The sequence below is a fragment of the Dreissena polymorpha genome, chromosome 12 (genome assembly GCF_020536995.1).
Source record: "Dreissena polymorpha isolate Duluth1 chromosome 12, UMN_Dpol_1.0, whole genome shotgun sequence".
Lineage (NCBI taxonomy): Eukaryota > Metazoa > Mollusca > Bivalvia > Myida > Dreissenidae > Dreissena > Dreissena polymorpha.
The window spans coordinates 34,105,422-34,130,232 of record NC_068366.1 but is presented as its reverse complement, the minus strand read 5'-3'; the positions used below and the strand labels follow the sequence as shown (position 1 = coordinate 34,130,232).

At 33.5% G+C, this 24,811-nt stretch overlaps 1 protein-coding gene across 2 annotated transcripts in view; it reads left to right on the top strand.

The window, feature by feature from the left end:
* The window catches only part of LOC127853690 (serine/threonine-protein kinase 33-like), a 64,206-nt gene that overhangs the window by 4,497 nt on the left and 34,898 nt on the right, over positions 1–24,811 (top strand). The window contains exons 2-3 of one of the 2 annotated variants that reach the window (XM_052388406.1): positions 2,664–2,717; positions 23,746–23,972. In XM_052388406.1, the coding sequence (XP_052244366.1) occupies positions 23,769–23,972 (204 nt within the window). In that variant the 5' untranslated portion in view covers positions 2,664–2,717; positions 23,746–23,768. The remainder of the gene's footprint in view (positions 1–2,663; positions 2,718–23,745; positions 23,973–24,811) is intronic. The other variant, XM_052388408.1, reaches the window with a different exon arrangement.

The following is a 24,811-nucleotide window of genomic DNA, read 5'->3' as shown; positions in this document are numbered from 1 at the left end:
TTATATAAAAATGTATATGTACTGTTCATTTGTATTCACTCAAAGATATTTCTTTTTACAAAAAAATATAAACATAAATCAGCTTAAATTGTCAAAAACTTTGTTATTTATACCGTGGCAATGCACAACTTTGAAATTTCATATGAAAATGCACCTTCATGAGTTCTACACTCCACACCCATTTTTGGGTGACTAGGTCAAAGGTCAAGGTCACTGTGACCTCTAATATTTAAATAATATGACAAGCTTTCATTTATTCAAAACTGCACCCGCAGCCGAGCGTTGGCACCCGTTATGCGGTGCTCTTGTTTAACTTTGTAACAGTACCATTCCTAAAGGATATCATGGAGTAATAACCATTTTTTTGTAAACAACAGGCATATGCCCCACGGCTTGTTTTAGGTTTGTTTGAAAATCACCGAAAACAATAATTAGCAAAAAATTACAAAGTGATGCTTGCATTATAAATAGCATATTTTTTTGTGCTTAAAAATAAGAAAAAATATTATTCACTGCAGATCCAAAATATCACAATACATTATTGTTATCTGACAACTTTCATTAAAAAATCCAGTTTGGTCCAGACTTTTGCACCTTTATTGTATATTGCAATATTTCTAGACTGGATGACAAACAGCAAACATTTAAATTGCTCTCTGGTCTGGCTCCTATGCTTGGTACATATGGCATAAGACCCATTTTCGCATGACGTGACTCATAATCAGGAAACTTTTTATTGATACATGTCGCACATCAATACTGATCCATCTCAAAAACTGTTGCACTGTATATAAAGCATAAACTTTTCATTTTTTTAATTAGGAGAAAAAGTGTTCCATATTTTGTAAAAACACACTTCCATTTTTTTACCTAAACTAAAGATCTTAATGTTCTCTGAACTACATAGTTTTTACTCTGCAATTGAATATTAAGGACTAGGCTTTCCATGAGGATGACATAACACTCTAAAATGAAGAAGCATAATTTATTACATGTACTGCTTTTAATCAGGACAATGGGTTTATCCAAAATACATTAGAAGTGTTTATTTGTAGCTAGAATTATTTAAACTTTTCTTGAGTGAGAACATTTGGCAATGTGTTTTTAACTGCAAATTTAATTATTTTGCATTTGAAAATACTAATGACAATCGCTTGTTTACTAACCATTTTATTTAATAGTCATTGTTATTAAATAAAAAATGCATAAAAGTTGATAAAGATGTACATTGATCTAAAGTCCTCAAACCATAGGAATACTTAGTGCTTTTAAATGAATTTAAATTTATCATGTTTCTCAATACCATTTACCAAAATTTTTTGTGTCGGCAGTAAGTGATTCTCTTTTGTTTCGGTGTGAGTAAACAATAGAGGCAAATGAACTGTTAGGGTTCCTTCTTATTTTTCCCTTGAATGGTAGACATGTATTTAGGAATGAACGTTTAATAGGGCATGCATGTAAAATGGAACGAATATGGTAACTTGAAAACTGGAAGAGGTATCAGGCCTTTATTTTGCCGTTTTGGGAAAAAGTGCCCATTTGGGATTGGGCATTTTTTGCTTGAAAAGTCTGCTGATTTGGAACAAAAATAAATCCATATTACTCTTAAAAATAATTAAAATGATAAGAACAAAATCATATAAATTATAGTAATATAATTTCATACTTTGTTAGATGTAATTGACATACCATTTAGGTATAATTATCATAATGGACTTATTTTGTTTCTAATTTTTGTATTGCTTTTTTTGGAAATTTGCAGGCAAAAAAATTTTTTTTTTTACAATTTTATTTTGGGAGGTTTTTTTTACAATTTTATTTTGGGAATGGGTCTGTTTATCGGACACGTAGATACGTTAGGAAAAGGCCTGGGTATCAACTTCAAACTTGATTGAGGAAGTGCAATGAGCAAGAGACATAAGTCATGCTTTCATATTTTAACAGTTGTTACTCTTTTTTTGTTGTTGTTAATGTTTTGTTTGTTTGTTTTAAGGAAAGGTTCCATCTGTTATTCCCATAACTCTGATAATTGTGTATTTGTAAAGACTGACACCCTTTTTCGAAATGTATAAAGTGTGTTTGATTCAAGAATTTTTCCACAGCAGCCATTAAATAATCTTTGACTGAAGTATCACACCATTTTTATTCACATTTCGTTTACAAAGATCTTTTTCAATGGCACAGGAAGATTGTTTGGTTATATGTAATCAGATAGTGACAGAACCTGTTCTTCATATTTATAAAAGAGCAGGGACGGATCCAGGATTTCTGGTTAGGGGGGGGCGGGATATTTGCTGGGGTGTAGGGGGCCGATAGGGCCCCCGATGGGTGCAGGGCAAAGCCTTCCTAGTCGGTCCAGGGGCGCGAAGCCCCCTGGAAGCTCCACGATTTTAGTGATTTTGAAGGCTTTGACAACCACTTCTCGAGCTTTGTTGACATAAAATGCAGCAAAAAGAGAATCAATGTGCAAAAAGAGGGATACATCAGAATGGCAAAGCTCGACTTGAAAAACTGGGCGACAGAGAGTCTTAAGTTAAAACATTTAGTGTTATTATTTGGAAATGTTTTGTACGAAAAACAAGAAAAATGAGTTTAAATAGGTGATTTATATCAAGTTAAGTGTTAAACATCAAATGAATTGACTTTATTTTTGGCAATTTTAGGGGGCCAGTACGCTGCGTCAGCCCCCCCCTTGGATCTGCCTACGAAGAGTACTGGTAATGTACATTTCTTTAAACAAAATAGACTGGGTTTGTAGTCATTCACATTCATTTCAAGAAGCAGTTAAAGGGGCCAGGCCTTTTCACGTTTTGGTAAATTTATAACAAAATTAAACAAATTGTTTCAGATTCGCAAAATTTTGGTTGTAGTTATGATATTTGTGAGGAAACAGTAATACTGAACATTGACCATTCTCTAAAATATCCATTATATGCATCTTTTGACGGTTTAAATACCTGAAAATTATAAAGCGTTGCAACGCAAAACGATTTAATAATTTGGAGAGTTCTATTGTTGTCGTTATATTTTGTGATACTACGAGGATTGCTTATATAAAGTATAAAATACATAACTAATTGTATGAGCACGGATGGCCAAGTGGTCTAAGCGATAGACTTTTACTCCAGGGGTCAGTGGTTTGAGCCCAGTTGAGGGTTACTTTTTTTCTTTCTTTAATTTTATTCTTGTTTTTTTTACTGGAGCTTTGTAGATCCTGAATGTTTGCATTTATCATTATATAAAGCATTTAATGACACACATGAACTCAAGTGAAATTCAAAACTAAAACCAACTTCATCAATATTTAACTTAATCAGTCACATTAACTAAATATTTGGTAACTAATGCATTTTGAAACGAAATTGTGAATATTAACTACTCAGGCGATTTCAATATTTGCTTAATTAACGCAAAGGTATTGAAGATTATAGATTACAATGGCACAGTGTTTATTTTATTTTCCATTCATTTAAGAATTGAAAAGGGCAATACTCTGAATGGGGAACTTTTCAGATGTTAAGTATTTAATGGGGTTGGATATATTGGCATCTAAACTTTGTTTTCTCAGGTAAAAATACATTCATATTATGATTGCTGTTGTTTTGAAAAGTTTTGTTTGCTTGTTCAGCAATGAAAGATTGATGTCTATACTATTAAAATTAGTGTTAAGTTCATGAGTGTGTTTATTTTTTAATTCACTTAAATAGCCAGTCAGAAAAATAATTCTTAAAATCGTTCCAAATAAAACTTTTGGCTGATTATAAGTTTTTTCACAACAGTAAATGTAAAACAAGTTAAGAAATTGATTATTAATAATTTTTGATAACATAATGCTTACAAGTGTTAGTAAAAATTGATTTTCAACCCAAAACAAAACTTATTATCATATGCAAATATTGTACAAACTAACTGTTAGAAGACATGAACTGTTGGATGTAGAACAAGTTTTTGAATTTGAACCATTTTTATATTATTGTCTTTATGAGTTATATACTCTTTGCATACCTTATAAACAATTGGTGGAATTATTGTGGTCTTGGCTGATATCTTTCTGCTTTAAAAGTGAGTGAAATTTTGCTTTAATGCCGTGCGAAAGTTTCATAAACAGGCACTTAAAATAACCATCAAATAGGACCAAAGTCGTATCTGGATCTCTACAACTTTGCTAAAATCCATCCATTCTGCAGGTACAAACTATGCCTTTTCATCCAGGCCATCCTTAAAATATTGTTTGTTTTGTATAACCCGACCAAACTGCCCCTACCCCAAATATTTTTGAGTTGTTGATGATTTTTTGTTCCCAAGTTCACTGGAAAGACATTCGAGTGTTAACTCCCATGCTGCATCTTTTTGGCAACACCCTAAAGTTGCTCTTCAATCAGCTTTAAACAACTTAAGTTTCAATTCATCCTCTTTGTTATGGCTTCACAAATGATAAGGGTGGATGTTATATGAACTGTTTTTATTGGACAGTCTTTAAGTGTATTCATCATTGATCATCAATCATCTACATTACAAAAAAAAATAAAAAAAAATTGATTAAACGTAACCTACCTACACACATACCATGCTATGGGCCACATTATATCAAAGTGTTTGTAAAGGAGGTGAGTCTCATTGAGGTAATAATGGTTGATACAACATGTGATTTTTAACCCGTTCCCACTTAGAGACGTATTTTGACGCATTTGTAGTTCCTTAGAAAGTTAAATTTAATTATAGACCTTTCTTACTAAATTCAAGTTTATAAGGCTATATTTCCAACCTTAGATACTGATGAGCAGCAAACAGCATAAAACCTGAACGGACTGCAAGTTACTTGCAAGCTGTTCTGGTTTTATGCTGTTTGCACATAGCTGTTTGCACATAGCTGTTTTTAGCATAGGTGCTTGCACCTATGCTTAAGGTATATACCACATTTTGAAAATCCACATCGGTCGGTTAACCGTTCTGAAGCCTTACCTGATCAAAAATCAGACGAAATATCTATTTAATTTAGCATATGGTAATTCTTACAATTTTTTTGGGGGAAACGTTTTTCTAACGTTTTCTTCCAAGAATATTACTGACACCGTTTTAAGTGAATTTTTCTAAGACCGTTTTATGTCAAAAAATCTTCTTATAACCTAGAACAAATTTCGTTCGTAAAACAATTCTGTTCTTGTTGATAGTGACCTCACACCTAATTTAGATCTATATGGGATCCCAATTTCTATTTCCTTCGTTTACTGTTCTGTGAGAGGTCAAATGTTTACATAACTGAATTAATAAGGCCCTGGTTAAAGTATATGGAACATTTCATCGGTTAATTATAAATAGAAATTAAAACATATTCTCAGCAGGAAGTGGGGCATAAAGCACTTTTATTCTTTGAAAATGTGTAAAAAATGGCGGAGTACGATGAATGTTTTCTGATTTATGACATGGATTCTGACGTGCCTTTCTATGGATTTGATGAAGTAGAGTTTAAAAGTAAGAGATGTGTTAATTGAAGTTAAAATGTTTTACTTTGAGCCAGAAATTTACGTTACGAGTAGAGTTAACGGTTTAAATGTGGCATCGGATTTAATGGATTCGCGTGAATTCTGGACGAGTGCTGTGTCTGTAAAATATTAAATGGAAAGCTGTAAATGTATCAAGTCGGAAAAGAAAACGGATGGTTGCATAATGGTATGCGTGAAATAATGTAATTCTACGTATTTATTTTCATAGTTATGTCATTTTGTAACCATTCACATTCGTCACTATTTGGAATTCCCGTTTCTAAAAATAGAGCATTTTGTTAACAAGGGGGGCGACTCGTGATGTCAGCAATCGTTAAGGCTACAATATACTAAATAATCGAGTCATGAAGGGCTGTACTTTCTAAACAAATCATCATATTTTCCTCGAAGGCATGTTGTACACTTTGTTCTGGTTTTATCGTTTGGAGATATTGATAGGGGAAGCATAGGTGTTCACTACTTAATCCCTTAAATAGGATAAAGTTGGAGATTAAAGTAAAAAATGGCACTGCAAAAGGTTACAATCCACTAGAAAACGGCCGAAAAAGGCGCAAAAACAGTCGATTTTGATTTGAGTCGAATTTGTTTTTGGTTTGAACATGACAAATCTTTTTTATTGCTTAAATCGATTCAGCTAAGAATGCCCGTCAAGAAAAGGTATGGTTATGGGGGTCTCTTTGTGCAAAATGTTGTATTTATTTTCGCTCAAAGTTGTCGCTTTTACATCGAAACATATAAGGAAACTATTTAGTATATTTTGACCTAAACATTTACTTCAGCAGCATCTTCCCTGTATCTTGCAACTATGCTTTCAGCGCCATCGGCGCTCTCGTTTTATTTGCTTCCGAATGGGAAAGGGTCTAGGATTTTAAATGTGCTATTTTGGAGGTGCCAAAGATAAGTGTTCCTGTGTTTCAACGTCGTCTAGGTCATTCTCGAATTAGTCTATTAAATATTTCATTTCAAAACAGTGGCATTTAGATATGTTGTGCCCTCTATTAAACATGGCAGATTTTATTATTTGGTTACTGTCATTAGTTAAATGTAGGTTATTCTTTGACATCTGTTGCTAATCTCTCATTTCAACATTTTTTATCCAAGCTTTATAAAACTTAATGCAAATGTTTGTATAACTAATATCTTACACAAATTGATAAATGGTTAAATGGCGCATTGAGTTGTGTTGTGACAGCCCTTGAATGATCAAATATTAGTCTTTTTATGTGTAACTACCTTTTACAAGTAAGTCTTACCTTATTATAGGATCTTTTCAAAAATGAGGGCAGAAATTTATCATAAATGGTTGAAAAGCGTTAATAAACCAAATCCACCTTGGACTATATAGTTAAAGGGGCCTTTTCACAGATTTTGGCATTTTTTAACTTATTCATTAAATGCTTTATATCGATAAATGTAAACATTGGATCGTAAAAGCTCCAGTAAAAAATCAAGAATAAAATTAAAAAAAGGAAAAGAACATTGCCTGGACCAGGTTTCGAACCAGTGACCCCTGGAGTCCTGCCAGAGTCCTAAAGTAAAAATGCTTTAGCCTACTGAGCTATTCCGCCGAGTACACATATTTGACGTATTTTATACCTTATATAAGCAATCTTCGTAGTTTCACAAAATTTAACGACAAAAACAGAACTCTCCAAATTATTCAATCTTTTCGCGTTGCAACGCTTTATAATTTTTAGGTTTTAAAATCGTCAAAAGATGCATATAATGGCTATATTAGACCATGGTAAATGTTCAGTATTACTGTTTCCTCACAAATATCATAACTAAAACGAAAATTTGCGAATCTGAAACAACTTTTTTCAATTTTGTCAATTTACCAAAGCGTGAAAAGATCCCTTTAAGGCCTTTGCACTATTTGAAATCATAATTTTCATCAGTTTTCATATAGGCAATTAAATTTCATGTTGAAATTTGGAGTTGTTATTTCTTATACCAGTTGCATATTTTATCAAATTGTCATAGGAGGTGTATAATTAAGGCCCTTGATTTATATAACAATGGCTATCATTAGCAGTTTTTGGTCTCAGTCAGGTCAGCAGTTTCAAACAATTTTAAAGATTGCTTTAAACCCAGGGAGAAAGTATAACTTATACAGAAACAGCCTCACTAACAGGGTTCAATTTTAATGAAAATCATTGAGAATGGTTATCTTGACAATATCTAGGCAAAGATTAAATCTGGGTCAAGTAAGGTCACAAAAAAGTCACTGGGTCCAATCTTTAAAAAAAGAAAATTATCACTTTAAAAGTAACATTTTTGACGAAGAATCTTGGTGGAACCTCAGGTCAGAATATTACCGGTAATCATAACAATATTAATTAATTAAGGTCAAGTATGGATCTGGTTTAATTAAGGTCAAAAACGTGGTGACCAGGTCAAGCCTTCAACGATCTGCACACCTTGAACCTAGGTCAGGGCTTAAGGCCATCGCAAACCTCTTCTTCTCAATTATATCAATTAGTTAATTAATGTAGTTTATAGTTAAATTAGACAAAATATTCGGACCAGAAAAAAGTTTGAAATTTTAATTAATTGGAAATAACAGTGAAATAATTTCAACTTTGTAACTAATTAAACACTTCTATTTTGCTTCCATGCCTTTCTTTGGTATTTTAATATTTTAATATTCACACTGTTCTTGTTTGTAAAATGTTTTATCAGCTCAAGCTAGCAAAAATGGTCAAAATAGCGGGCCTTTGAACTGTAATACAGTAGTGCTTATCATGTTTTCATTCCAACTTAATTTTATTCCCCTGCCCCATTGTATTCATGAAAGATTATAATGGCGATAATCCTTCATTGAACCAAGACCAGTGTCCGCTTCATATGTTATGAAATTATATCACTACAGCAATAGTTAAGGCTTTATGGCTTGTAAAATTATTTGTATATGATTAAAATGAATATACAGGACATTAAAATTGACTATGGTTTATGGTTTCTGTTGAAAGGGACATCAATACACTAAAGTCATTGTTGGCCTCTTTACTTGACTTAATTATGTTAGAAAACTAGTAAAGTGAACATAAATGAAAAGGACTTGAGATCAATTATGCTATCGTATTGTACATGACTTTATTACTATACATGACATTCATTAATAAATTGTCTCGTTGTAGATGTATTAGGTTGATCTTTGATGGTAAATCAAGCAATATTACAGAATACCGTTAGGGCCATTATGGTTACACATTTAAATCCAGAGGGTGACAATGCGATAGTGCGATAGCACAATGGCGACAATGCGATAGTACGATGGCGACAACGCTAAATCAGAGGGCGACAATGAGATAGTGCGATAGTACAATGGCAACAATGCGATAGTACAATGGCGACAATGCGACAACGCTATAGTACGATGGCGACAATCAGACAGTCATATCGTACTGTCGCCATCGTATCATCACATTATCGCCATCGTACTATCGCATTGTCGCCATCGTACTTTCGCATTGTCGTTCAGTCGTCATCGTATTATGGTATTGTCGCCATCTCACCTAAATTAGTTACTGAATTTTTCACAATCTGCTTGTTTTTTATTGCAATATTTAAATGAATCATCACAATTTTATTAAAATGAAACTGTCCAAAATGAAATAAATACTATGTAAAAAAAACCTATTAGTTAAAATGAATTAAATATACTCATGAACCGTCATTTTGTCACACAGATTGCATTACACTGTTTGCAAATAAATGCAAATAATTCTAAAAATACAACTTTATACAGTTGTTGCTGGTTTTCAAACTTTTGATTTTATAATAATTCTATACAGTTTAATAATTATTTACCGATTGTCATTTTGCCTCATACACTGAATTTAAGCATTTAACCCTTTGCATGCTGGGAAATTTGTCGTCTGCTAAAATGTTGTCTGCTGAATTTCTAAAATTTTCTTCAATTTTTTTCAAAGAATACTATCAGAATAGCAAACTGTTTTGATCTTGATGAGACGCCACATTCTCCAAACTGTTTGCAAAGGCCTTCAAAATTCGGTTCCAGCACTGAAAGAGTTAATGTTTATATTATGACCTTGCTTGTGGTCCTTTACTTGTAAGGGGTTTACTGCCAGATAAGGGAATGAGGTATCGATATTTTGAGGGCTCAGAGTAGTAAGGGGCTAACTGCCAGATAAGGGGCTAGGGGATCCAGATTTGTAAGGTTGAGTGATATAGCTACTCTGTCTGATAGAGAAGCATATGAAAATACAATGCCTGTGTGCTAAACCAATGCTTTGTCCGCTCTTCAGTGACGACGTTTGTTTATCCTGCTCAATTTTTCACCTGTTATTGATTTGTTGCATATTTAAAATGTAGAGCATTGCAATCTTTGAGAGATCTAATCTTGTGTAGTCCTTAAAGATATAATGTTCAGTTTTTTGTTGTATGTAAATATTGGGAGGAATTTGATTTGTTCCATATTCCTTTCCTGCAAGAACCTCCACTTGTACGATGTCATATCAGTCTACAGTAAAAGCTCAAAATTATCAAACTTCTGCATATTTTTTGTTGATGTAAGATATAATATACTTAAATGATGTTATCATGAAATCATTTGGAATTTTTTTTTTTATAAACCCACAAACAAGTATTTCATATTTATAGGTTTCATAAAGCGTTGCTTCGCAGAATTTACAATGACTTGTTTGATGGAAGCAAATTCAATTTTTAATAATAATGCTTTGAAGATCGTGAGACAATATTTTTTGTCAGTAGTAGCAGCTACCTTGTTTATAGTTCATAGTATAAGTCATATAATTCACATGCTGGCAGAGTTCAAATAATATACTTGATTTTACAACATCCTGTTGAATAAAAAATGTGTTGTGCCTAAAATATTCCAGCATTTTTTTTAATTTATTAGATTTGTATATTTCTTATTTTTTTGCAGTGTACTCTTAATAGAAAACAAACGGCAACATTGGTAAATATTGGTTAATATCTTACTCGTAATTAACTTATTAAAATATTATCTTTCAAAAGCATAGAACTGTGTGATAGTTGTTCTTTGCTTAAACAAAAGGTTCTTCAGTCCTATAGTTGCAACAAAATCAATAATGCTTACATGATTGCGACTCTGATCGCTATATTGTTACAACAATTAAAACAATTACTCTTGTAGTGAGACAAACCCATTGGGTTAAAGTTCAGAAGTGTTTGACAATTATTATGTCAGTAATCTGTTTTTAATCGTTTCTGCTAAGCATTGAAAAGATCATACACACATACTGAATTTGTATGCATGCTTTATAGTGAAGATTTGAAGTGAAATACTTGAAATCAAAATTTTGTGTTTTGTTAAATATGGAAGTAAATAGAGAAAAATGGGAGCTATAATATGGTCCCAAGTCTACAGACTATTTGGATTAGAAATTAGAAGTGTTAAGTGGGATATGTAAGTCATTTTGTGATAAATTGAGCAATATAAGGTGGTACTTTAGATGAATTTGTTTTACGTTATCGATTTGTGTACTGTTTTGGGCAAAACGCTGAAAACCATGCATGTTTGATGATGTCTTTGGCTGGCCAGATAAATATGTTTTGAATATGTTTTGTTATTCTGTAGGTATATTCCAAAATGTGTTTAAGTAAGAGTTTATTTACATGTTCCAAAATAATGGTGGTATTTTGTTAAAATAGAGCAGCTGCTGATTTGAGTGGGTAAGAGAGCTATATTCTGAGGAGTGAACATTTTTGTCCATACTGTTTAATACATATCAGTGAACGGAAACAAACAACAACTGCAACAGATACCAAAATGTTCCCCTGAAGGAGGGCATATAGTGATCGGACTGTCCGTCTGTCTGTCCGTCACACATTTGCGTTTAGGTTTCGAAAAATGCTGATAACTTCTATGTCGCTTCAGATAGCAATTTCATATTTGGCATGCATTTGTCTATGAACAAGGCCTTTCCATACGCACACAAAATTTGACCCCTATGACCTTGACCTTGAACTTAGGGTCTGTGTTTAGGTTTAGAAATCTGCGTTTAGGTTTCGAAAAAAGCTCATTACTTTTATGTCACTTCAGATAGCAATTTCATATTTGGCATGCATGTGTATATGGACAAGACCTTCACAAATTTTGACCCCTGTGACCTTGAACTTGAACTTAGAGTCCGCATTTAGGTTTCGAAATCTGTGTTTAGGTTTCGAAAAAAGCTCATAACTTCTATCAAGCGTTTATAGGGGGCATAAGTCATCCTATGGTGACAGCTCTTGTTTCTGACTGACAGGAAACAGCCCAACTATTGTACTTAATTCATTGAAAGTAAATTGTGTACCCTAAATCAATGTTGATTTACACATAATAAATACACATTGAATAGAATTTACTCATAACAACCATCAACTCTCTGCTGAATGTTAAAATGTACAGATTAAATAGTCTTTGTAGATTCTTTATGCTGATGGCTGTATTTATTGTCAGATCTTTTTTTTGAAGCAATATCAAAAGGAAAACTGACTGATAAAAGCAGTGAACAAACATGGGTTGCGACATACAGGATTAATACAAACAGAAATACATTGAAGTTTTGAACAAAATAAACTCACAGTAGTTTTTTGTTTGTTGAATTTCTGGACTAAAATGAAGCAAAGGGTCAAGGTCACTTTAGAAAACCTGGACTTACTTAAGTCCTTCAGTGCCTTCTGAAAGTATACAAATGAACTTCTCCAAGGCAAGTCCTAAATGTAATTGATGTCTAGCTTTATCCATGGATATAAGCACATTGTCAATTGAACCTTGTCATACGGCACTTGTTAAAAGGATTCTGTATAAAACATGGACAGATACAATTGGTTTAAAAAGAATATTTGCTCTGATCAATCTCACCTTGGCGAAATGTTGTTAATGATTTCATGAACACTTCAAGCCAATCAGGAATTGTTCATGAACCGTTCTCAAAAAGTTCCTGATCTTGGTTCATGAACTTTTGGACATGAACTGTTCTTAAGACACGTTCATGAACAGTTTATGAATTTTTGTTGAACACTTCAAAGTTCATGAACAGTTCTTCATCTAACCATAAATACTTAGTAATGAACATTTCATGAACAATTATTTCCGATGACTTTTCTGAGACAGACTTTGAGGATCCATCATGAATAATTCATGAATTCCTTTGTGCTAGATGTTTCATAAATATTTTTGAAAGTAATATTGAAATGTCTAGCATACTAATCTTGTAGATTTGTGAAACCTGTGAAGTTAGTATGAATATGCATAGTATTTTCACCACTGTAAGTAAGAGTTCTTGACCTGTTCTAGAGAATTTTAAGAACATTTGTACAAGAACTGTTCAAGAACTGCCTTCAGGAACAGCTCAATAACTTTTTAAGGACCTTTCCTGTTCTTGAATTATTCTTAAACTATTCTTGAACACTTTAAGAACTTTTTTGAACAACGTGTTTCCTTCTGATGTTCTTAAACAGGTCTACACAATGTTTTTGAACATATGATGGACTTTTTAAGAATCCAATATGTTCTTAAAAGGATCTGTCATTGTTCTTGGAAGACTTAAAAGACAAGTTTAAGAACGTTTTAAGGACATCTTATTTCAAGAACGGTTTAAGATGATATCAAGAACTAAAACATGTACATTGCATTGCTGTTTTTACAAAGGAAGAATATTGTGTGCACAGGAAGTTGAAATGGAAGGCACATGGTTTATGTTATATTTGAAAATGTAAGTCTTTAATAAATTACCGGCTGAACTGATCAGCCATTGGTTCCATTTCAAGTTCTTTGGCACTGTAAGTGTAACCATTTCAGAGAAACCATTGATTAGTAAATGATTCTTGAACTGAAAATGAGACAATTCATAATCTTTTCAATACATGAATTATTCATGAACATATAGTGCAAAGTTGTATTATGAAATTTAAAGAGTATTATCAAACCACTTGTATCTCAGTTATTAGTGTTATATTTAAATTATTGTTATATGTTGCTATCAATATGTTAAGTGCTAATACAAGACTTGTTTCTTCTTACCCTGACCTGTTTGTTGAGTAACCTTTGCATAAATTGACAAATTCTTGTTCATGAATAGTTCATGAACACTTCATGCCACCTCAGTTCATGAACTCTTGAAGAACTATGGTTCATGGACTATTCACTGACAGTCCGTGAACAGAAAATGAGCCATTGAAAAATAGAAAAAAAATGTTCATGAACTGTTCATGAACAGCAAAACCCTGAAGAATTTTTCAAGAATTGTGTTGTTCATGAACTGTTCAAGAACACTTCATGCCATTGATGTTCATGAATAGTTCATGAACATTTCATGCCATAATGGCTCAAGAATAGTTCATGAACATTTCATGCCATAAGGGTTCAAGAATAGTTCATGAACACTTCATGCCATTAAGTTTCAAGAATATTTCATGAACACTTCATGCCATTAGTGTTCATGAACAGTTCATGAACTAAAATTTCAAGAACATTTCACAGACGTGGCTCATTTTCTGTTCACTGACTATTCGTGAACAATTCATGAACTCAGTTCATGAACAGTTCACGAATTATTCGTGAACTGCAGAACAACATTTCGCAGGGGCAGACATCAGACACACCACATTTGCAATATACAGAAGTTTGTGCAAGGCATTGCAGTCAAACAATTGATGCTTTCTGAATGGCTAGTCTTTAAGATGTTAAAGTTTCAAACTCCAAATTTTAACAATTATCACGACAAAATTTATCAATCAATTCTAACGGAGGCTTATTTAGCTATGTGCAGTTCTTTATGTGGTAATTACAGTCTCTACAATATTTACAGCAACTATTTTTAGTTTTTTATCTTTAAATACTCATTTAAATTACTTCTTTAAAACAATGTCAACTTGAACATAAAACTTTATGATAGGTGTCATTATATAAGAGATGTGTTTTTTATGATTGAGAATGCAATTTCAACTAGTGTTCTTTCAGACTGGATGTCAACATATTTCTCCCTAACCTTATAAATTATGAGATCATTATTCTTTTATGAACATATAGCCTATATTCACCAAACAATTCTTAGACGTAAGATTAAGAAAAATAAGAAATGTTCTTTAAATTGATTTAAATTCAATATTTGCTTTAATTTTAAGACAAACTTGGATTATTACCATATGTAATTACACATTTTATAATTTAGGACATTTCATTGCTGATTTACAGTACAGCCAAAGCGGAACAAACGTATTTCGCGATCCGAGGCGGCAAGGCGAAACGAGTCGATGCCGCGTCAGTCGTTGAAGCCGCGTCAGTATGCGGCGGCAAGTCGCATTTTGCCGCGAAACTTCGCATCTGTCTGCCGAGGCATGCCGCAATCCGCGACATGATGCCGAGTCGATGCGCATCATGAAATAAACAATCTTTTTAAAATTATTAGTTACATGTAGTTAACAAATTTTGAAAGAACAATTATAATAATAATTAAAATCATAATTAATTTATTGTGCGCGGATTGTATTAGCATATACATGTAAGCATAGTTAATGTGTCTGGCCAATTAAGTTTTTTTCCCGCCCGTAGTGTATGTATTTCACACATAAACAAGGTCACGTAATTATGTTTTCGCACATACAAGTGGTCAAGGCTCCAGCATATGGTGGATTTATAAATTAAATGCATGTTGATTTTGCTATAATATTTAAGCTGAGAAAATTAGCTGTTTGAAGCCACATCAATAATCAAGACGGTGACGACGTATTTGTTGTTTTGTTAATTATTAGCTTATTATAACTATTGTTTGAATATGCGTATATAAACACGTTTTATTTTGTTCATATTATACAGTTAATATCGCTACTAATTACCCGATAATCCCGTATATTCCAGTTTTAAAGCAAATGCTGGTAAATATTTACAATACACAAACATTCTCGATATTTCCTTAAGTATCAAATACATTTTGGCATTTGTTACTTGTTATAGAGATGATGAAATAACGTCTAATTGGGGCGTTTTTTTTTCCACTGAACACGCGATTTATGCCTGACGTGATGTTCATGTATTTATACAACACAAAATACACCCAAACTTTCCAAACGACGTTCTACATGTCTGCATAATTTTCTCGCGCTTTTTATGAAACAAAGGATATTTTAGCACTGTTTATTTGAATTTGCCAAAGGTCGCGTTAGCATTAAAAGTGTTGGAAGTGTGTTTCGGATTACAAATTTAATAATGATAATCGAACGAAACATTAACAGTTGCGCGTAATGTATTCTACGCTACACATACATGTATGTACATGTAGGTGGATATCTTAAAACTCGATCCGCCGCGTACGTATGCGGCGGATTTACTCCGCGAAAGTACGCGAGGTTAATACAGACTCGGCGTCGTTGCGCGTATTGATGCCGAGTGCCACGGCGATACACGGCGTGAACACACGATTCGGCCGCCGCGTACTTATAATCTGGCTGTGGCGTAGCTGCGGATTATGTTTGTGCCGCGTTAGCTGTACTGTAAAATTACATTATCAAAGTGAAATCAGTGATTTTCTTGGGTCTATGTCTATTCTGTTCCCAGCCATGTTCATCTGATTCCCTGTCTGATCCTGATACTATTCATAGTATTGTAGGAAGTAGTCATGGTGAGCGGGGGTTATATTTTGATCGGTCAAGTAATGTTGACCATTAAATCATTAATATTGGTTTTCCTTTTACAATGTATAACAAATAATCATTGAGATCAAAGATTGCAGGTGTTGCTTTTTGCCCAGAGCTTAGCAGCATCACACCTGCAGGTATTACTGATTGAAGGCCAGTTTTGCTGACTAACTTCTAATATTTAGATACTTATGATAATGTATCTATAGATAAAACACAGAATACTATGTGAAAAATAAAATGAAAACATCAAGGGTAACTTGCCAAAAATAAATCATCAATACATATTTAAAGTATTTACATGTGTGTTCTTCCGAAGTTTACTGCATGTTATGTTTATAAATTGTACTTATAAATGCTGCATATAAAAGTTCCACTGCACAAAGGTTTTGATGTTCTTAAATAAGTTTTGTTATGACAGTGAATACCACATTAACTAATTTATAGGTAAGAAACTTAACATGCAATGATTGTGCAATTGTATGTATTTATAATCAATAGTTAACATTTTGTTATGGTTTGAAAACTGTCTTGTTATGATTTTTAAGTTCAGAACCATTGTTTTGTGTACTTTTGACATTGTCAACTGAAAAGAACAAGCCCTAGTGATCATAGGGAAATAAGTAATGCCAGTTTTGCTATACACTTATGTTTAATATGTTAACCCAATTTTCTACAATTTGCTCTATTTAAATACACATGATTATTGGACAACTCACAAATTCTGCTGCCAAATAAATTTCACAAGGACGGAATGTGGGCCAAATAATGTTACAAGGTTTGGTAATAGATCAACAGATAAATACTCATTAGAGCTGAATGGTTAAAGAATTACTGAAGATTTTTTAGTGTTCATTTTCTACGTATTTTATGCCTGACAAGGTCATCTGAGTGAGCACTGTGTTACCTATTTAACCCAAAGAAAACAAAGCCAAAAGAAAGGAGGAAAGTGGGTAATGAACAGGAAACCATAATTATATTGAAATTGGAGTATTATATATGAATTAAAATCTATTAAACTGTAGAAATATCCTTTTTTTCTGTGAGTTTTGTTATATGTATATATTGACATGATAATATTATGATACTAGCTAGCTGTCTGTGGTCTGCAATATTGAATTAACACCAGTAATATAATCAATTGATATATCAAAACACATCAATATAGCCTTAAGTGATGTTTATTTTTAAAGTCCCGATTTGCGGAGATATATATGGACAGAATCGTAAGAAAACATGTTTTTATTGAGGATATCACTGAAAATCCAATTAAAATTGGTCGAAAACAAACAATATAGCAATTTTTATTTTGGGGTCGAGTACGGTAAAGTACGAAAACGACCTAATTAATATTTATGATTTGGCACGTTTATTCAAACCTAAGCAAACAAAATTGCGGATACGGGCAAATTTAGCGGAGAGAAGTAAAGAACAAATGCAAACACATCTGTTACAGACGGAAACTGGGTTGCAACGCTACGTTTTTGCTAAATCTATGTATTTATCTTCCATATGCTAATAAATGTTTAGCGAAAGCTAAATATAGATATAATTTGCATACTTCGCGACACTGCAATGATTTTCGCCTATTGCATGTATGTATGATCATTTATATATATTTTAATCGAATCAACACCGATTTGGACCAAATTTATTATACCAACCTCGATAAAAAATATATTTCAATGAATTTTTGTAAAGTTTATTTCTCGATATTCGATTTATATGCAATACAACAATCTTTTCCACAAACGGGGACTTTAAAAGGGCATCTAAAATAAACTACAAGATTTTGTTGAACCCTCAGTCTTTACCACTTAGATAAATATTTTGTCGTGTTTTTTATTCCCTTATAAAGTTAAATATAATTAAAGACCTTTCTTACATGAAGCAAGTTTTAAAGGCTTTATTTCCAACCCTTAGATACTGATGAGCAGAAAACAGCATAAAACCTGAACAGACTGGGAGTTACTCACAGGCTGTTCTGGTTTTATGCTGTTTGTACATAGCCATTTTCATTTTGCCTCCGAGTGGGAAAGGGTTAAATAACACAGCCACTGAAATCGGATCATATCCATGATCATGCTACACAATTCACATAAGATCATGAGCCTGATCATATCGGACCACACAACCACTTGCATACATTGATGCAACCTCTCTAAAAAATCTTTTTTATGATTTGTTGGTGAAAAATCCTTTTCTACAGCTTTAGAAATGGACCCTTAATTATTGGTAGCAAATAAGCCTTAAAACAGTTTTAATTCATGGCTTAAATACCTTTGGTTGTGCTTTTGATTAATCATTGTTTCTTATTCTATTTCTGGTTATAATATCAATGCATTGCATAATGGCTAGATAATTATTATTGTTGTAAATCCATTCCATTAAACTAATCTCTAAAGCTTCAATTCAGTTTTTACTATTTTTAAACCTAAGTAGGCTATTATCCATAACTAAAAAGGCATCAGATTTATGAAGACGTTGATACATTTTAAGTAACTGATAATAACCTACTTAAATTATTTACTGTTATTGACTTCGAAAAAAAGATACTATTTCAATGAGTCAATAAGAAAATAACTTCATTAAGTATTTTATCGAACAACTTGACATTTCTCAGTTGTGATACAGTTTCATAAAACCTTGTTCATTATTTTTTGACACAGTAATTTGATCAACTCTAAATGTCAAATTGTTTGCTCTTATTTTGAATAGGATTTCATAATTACATGCTATGTCAATAGATAAGACAGGTTTTTTCTACAGGATAAAATTGGGGAGTTTTTGTAAAGTTTGAACAGATAAATGCTATAAAAAAAATGTTATAAGTGTTTTGCTGTTTGTGATTCAGCTTAAAGATCCCTCAAGTGTTTTCAGTGTTACTACCCTTGTTATTGTTCTTGTCTGTCTTGAGTTAGTCTCAGCGTTTTTTTTCCTTCTTTAACTAGTACCGGGGAACGGTACCTTTCCCAAAGCCTACCGGAGGCTTCCCAATTTTAGCACCGGACCTTTCCCAATCTCGATATCTACCGTTCCGAACCATTTTAGGTGCCGTTCCCAATAGCCAGTGCCTTTTATTTTCGCTGGAAATATCTTTTGATATTGTCGAGCCTTTCATTTTCGGCCATTTATTTTCGCCGGACATTGTTGCGTAGAAAGTAAACAAAACTTTTCAAATGGGGCGCAACTCTAACCGCTGTGTAAAATGTGAATGGATTACATAACCGCGACGAGTGATCGATATTTCCCGTGAAAGAATTCCATCGCTAAGACCAGTCTTCCTTACATCAATAAACTTTCTCAACACTAATTTTTCGTTGACATTAAAAAAACGTAACCGTATTGAGTTAAATGCGCATATTACTTCTATGTATAGTTTTTTAAGTGTCAAATCCGGACAGTAACTATTCGGATACGGATATAAACAAATAAAAGTTTAACATAAAATTAAAAATAATGAGACATGGGTGTAAAATCCTATAGTTATTTACAACATATACATAAGCATTAAATGTCACATGATCTTTATATCTTATTTGATGATTTGAAAAAAAATCTAAACAAAATATAAGACTTACCTTTAAAAATTATTGTTAAAGCATTCCACTCTAAAAACTCATTTTGGTTACGTGTGACTATTCTCACTGTCTATTGTTAAAAGATGTCAAACCAGTACAAGATCCATTGTTGTTGTTTTTGTTTAGTTTTTAAGTTTTTAATTTAACTCACATGAAACATTGCAGGGCTTGTAAGACTTTTAAGGGCTAAAAAAAATTATTAATATTATTTTTTATGCAACCTCAGTGCTTATGCCTATCACTGGAAGATATTTTTTCCAATTGACGGGCACATTCTAACTGAAGTGGCAATAACACAATTTTCACATGACATGATACGATAGTCGAAATATCATAACCGTACTGTAGTTTTTCTGTCAAAACCTAGAGTTTAAAATGCTTTGTGATGCAGAATATAGCCCCTAATGATAGATTACATGCATTTTAAAGGTTCCCATTTCATCAATTTTGCGACTCGAATTTTTCCCAATTCATTGATTTCGCGACTCGTTTTTTTTTCCCAATTTGAAGATTTCACGACTCGAAAAATTCCCAATTGTAGGGGTACAGGTACCTTTCCCCTTTGGGGAAAAAAAACGCTGAGTCTTGATGTTGTTCATTTAACTGAATTCATCAGCTCATATATCACTAATGTTAAAAAATAATTGCCTGCGATGGTGCGATGGATGGCAGTTGACTTAATGTGCAGTAGGCTGTTTGTGCAGTGGATGACAGTTGGTTGCATGTGTTAGATTAAATAGAATGAGGCATTCAGTAAAGTAATACTTGATTACTAATGTCTTGGTTAATATGGCTGTGAAATATGATTTCTTGGCTCTGATAGTGTACATCTTTGCTATGATATAATATGTCTTGGCTATGTGATTTATAGACTAGGTTATAAAATATTATGTTTACCTATGAGATATTATGTCTTTTCTATGTGACATTATGCAGGGTTCTCAATAAGAGCCGGCCGCTGGCAAAATCGGGCGTTTGAAATCAGATTTGGGCCGGTTGAAAATCGCTCAGATTTGGAAAATCGGCAATTGACTTCGAAATTTGCGTGTCTTTTCTGTAATTTTCCTCCTATTTGCTATTAAATAAAGACGCTGCTTCATTATCTCCCTTAACACATTACAACAACAACAATGAAAAGGCGCATATTGGAATCGGTCAAAGAGCAGTAAAATATTTGGACGTTCTGTTCATCACATGTTGAGTTAAAATTTTACAAAAGTAATAAAAAGCTTTTCCATTTATCTTTTGTTAGTTAAAAAAGCTAAAATTCATAAAATGCACACAAAAATGCTCAAATTTAAGAGCCTGGTTGACCACTAAAATAGCCATAAAATGGCCCAAAATGCAGGAAATCAAGTGCACAATTTTCAGTGGGAGCATGCTCCCGGACACCCCTAGAAGGCCTGTTGGTTTTACATTAGGGCCTGTTAGCTAAAAATTTATTGAGAGTTACCCTGCATTATGACTTGGCTACGAAATATTGTGTTGTGGCTTCGAGTAAGCTATAGTGATGATATACTAAGTCATGGCTATGAGATATAGTCATGGCTTTGAGATATTGAGATGTGGCTATGATATATTGGGTCATGGCTATGAGATATTCCATAAAGGCTATAAGATTTTAATTGTTACCATTTAGATACCTATTTTAAAGTTTTTGGGAGCAAAAAATCAATTCCACCAATTTCCCAATATGAAGACTTCACGACGCGAATTTTCCCATTTTCCGGGATTTCCTCACACAATTTTGCCAATTGTACTGGTACATGATGTTCCTGTACTTTTCTCAATTGGGCAAAAAATATCGCTGTAGTTTATGTTAAGAAAAAGATGTGTATTGCCTTATACAGGATTTAATAATCATAAAAAGAAATGAAACAGGATGTAACTGGTGAACAAAAATGTACCAATAACAAACTTCCAATTGAACAATTAGTAGAAAAAAATTTAGTCCTGATATCAGTTTCATGCTAAAGACAGTTCTGGGTGCGGAAAGGTACAGTACATTTATGGGAATGTTAAAATAGGTATAGTTTTATCCATTCATAGGTTTTAAATTTCCCACAGTTTGTTTATTTCTCATTTGGAGAGGCACTTAAACACACATGAAGGAGCGCAATCAGATGTGTACATTAATTGCATTTATTTAGTTGTTGTAGAGAGTGTATGAAATTTGAAATTTTTACAACATTTTGCGTTCAAAGAAAAGACAAACATGTCATTAGCTCTACTGGCTAAAGGCCAGAAGAGCTTATGGGATGGCATGGTGTCTCTCTGTCTGTCTGTCTGTCTGTCTGTCTGTCTGTCTGTCTGTCTGTCTGTCTGTCTGTGCGTTAGACTTTCTCTTGTTTATCCGATTGAGTCCACATTTTTCATCTGATTCTCTTCAAACTTGTTCAGTGTGTTGATATTAATGAGGACTCAAACCCTATTGAAAATGGGTGACATCAGAATAAAAAGTCCAGAATTATATTCCCTTGAATTTGAGAAAATTGTGAAATAAGGCTTGTTTACGCAATAAAGTCCACAGTTTTCATCCAATCATTTCCCAACTTGCACAGTGTCTTTATCTGAATGATGAGTCAAACCCTTTTGGAAATGAGCAATATCGGAGTTGTAAGTCCAGAATTATCTCCTCTTGAATTTGAGAAAAAAATGAAAATCTTTAACATTTTGCCATAACTTATGCAATATGGAAGATAGCAACTTCATATTTGGCATGCATGTGTATCTCATGGAGCTGCACATTTTGAGTGGTGAAAGGTCAAGGTTATCCTTCAAGGTCAAAGGTAAAAAATAAATAAAAAATCAAAGCGTCGCAGAAGGGGACATAGTGTTTCCGACAAACACATTTCTTGTTTGTTTACATATAAAGTTCTCATAATCCTTTTGAAACTCCAACGGATGTTATATATCATCAAGGGCCAGAACCCCATTGAGAGTGAAGAAAATTTGTACAACTTATTGTTGAAAAGGAGCCATTTTAAGTTTAAATTTTAGGTTTCTTCTTGTTTATGCGATGAATTTCCCATTTTGGGTCTGTTTGTTTAAAACTTACTCAGATTGTTCATACTATCAAGGGCTTGAGCCCTATTGATTCCAGCCAGTAGAGCGATTCAGGCCCTCATGGGCCTCTTGTTTTTGTAATGTCAGAGTGTATTTTGTTGTTGAAGATTTTTCTTGCAGAAAAAGCATAATTTGTGTTAATTTGTATTATCTTAACAACTTTTATGGAATCATTATTTCTCTTGTGGAATCTTTTTCTTGTGTGCTCAAATAGTATTTTTTGACGTGGCAATCTGGTAGAAAGTCTTCAGCCCATGCAAAAGTATGTGAAACTGTATGAGGTCCCGAAAACATATCCAGAATACTGGCGCTTGTAGTAAAAAAAAATTAGTTCCAATTTTTAGCTCGGCTGTTTTCGGAGATAAACCCAAGGTATTGTCATAGCCAGCTCGTCGTCCGCTGTCCGCGTTGTGCTAAAACCTTTACATTTTGTTAAGGTTTTGAACATTGGCTCTTAAATTAAAGTATTTCAACGTACAACTTTGAAACTTCACATGTAGCTGCACCTTGATGAGTTCTACATGCCACACCCATTTTTTGGTCACTAGGTCAAAGGTCAAGGTCACTGTGACCTCTAAAAAAAATAATCTGACAAGCTTTCATTTACTAAAAACTGCACCCGCAGCCGAGCGTGGCACCGTTATGCGGTTTTCTTGTTTGTTTACTGAAAATTAAATTGGAATTCATATATCATTAAAAGTAACCAGCTTACCAGCCCTTGTGGCAAACTATGGATTAAGGACTTCTGAAGAGATTGTTGTTGAATTGATTATTCTCTGAAAATCCTAATTTCTGTTGTAATGACTATTATGGAATCACATTTATGTTTGTCTTCTTTTATCAAACTGTCTGTCATCTTATGTAACCGTGACAGTAATTTCTTGTCTGGTCACACCCAGAAGGTTCTCATCTCAAAAATGCATCAATTTATTTGTTTCTCTAATTTCCTGTGTTTCTAATTGCAGATGAGATTTCCACACGAAAAAGGATGACATCCACCACAGGTCAGCTGCAGCGAAAGGGCAGTGCGGACAAGACGATCCCGCACACCCGCCTCGAGGACGAGACCATGATCTGGGAGATGTACGAGAACGTCAGAAAACTGGGTCAGGGCTCGTTTGGAAAGGTCTATCAGGTGCGCCACAAGTCCACCAACGTCATGTGGGCCATGAAGTTTGTCAATAAGGACAAGGTGAGTGTTTGGTGTGATATATTTATAGAGGACTTTGAAAAATGTGTAATGCTTGCTTCCAATTTGCTCTAAAATATGAAAAAAGATAATCAAAATTTATTTCTCATCACATTTTGTTAATGAAAAATTGATTATCTAGCTGTCCGATGAGCAAAGTGGTTAGAACATGTGCATCCCACCACGGCGTCTCTGGTTCCTTCTCCGTTCCTCAGGAAGCATTTTTGTTTGGTTGGTGGTCACCTTACTGGACAAGTGGGGTTTCCCCCACACAACACAAGACAACACTAACAATCATAAAACATTGGTCGTTAAAAAAAATGGCTGGAAATGGCAGCTAAAATTCAAAATTCGCCCAACTTTTGTGAGTCAAATAGTTCATTAGTTAGGAGTGTTTGGACACGCTTCTCGTAAACTTCAAAATACACATGCACTGGACAAATCTATTATTTTGTTCACACCTAGTCTTTTGCATAAGACAATTTATTGCAAGTAAAATTGCCCTTATTGTGCCCTTGTTTCTGTCTTTCACCTGTTTTCCATTCCTTGTCGTCTGTAAACATCCTTGGAACCAAAGTTTAAATAGGTGTTCCTGTATGATTTTTGTACAAACACTGGCAAAAGAAGCACATGTTTTTTGTTTCATTAGCTCATCTATTTTTTGAAAAAAAATTATGAGCTATTGTCATCACCTTGGCGTCGGCGTTTTGCGTTTAGGTCCACTTTTCTCAGAAAGTATCAATGCTATTGCATTCAAACTTGGTACACTTACTTACTATCATGAGGGGACTGGGCAGGCCAAGTTAGATAACTCTGGCATGCATTTTGACAGAATTATGTGC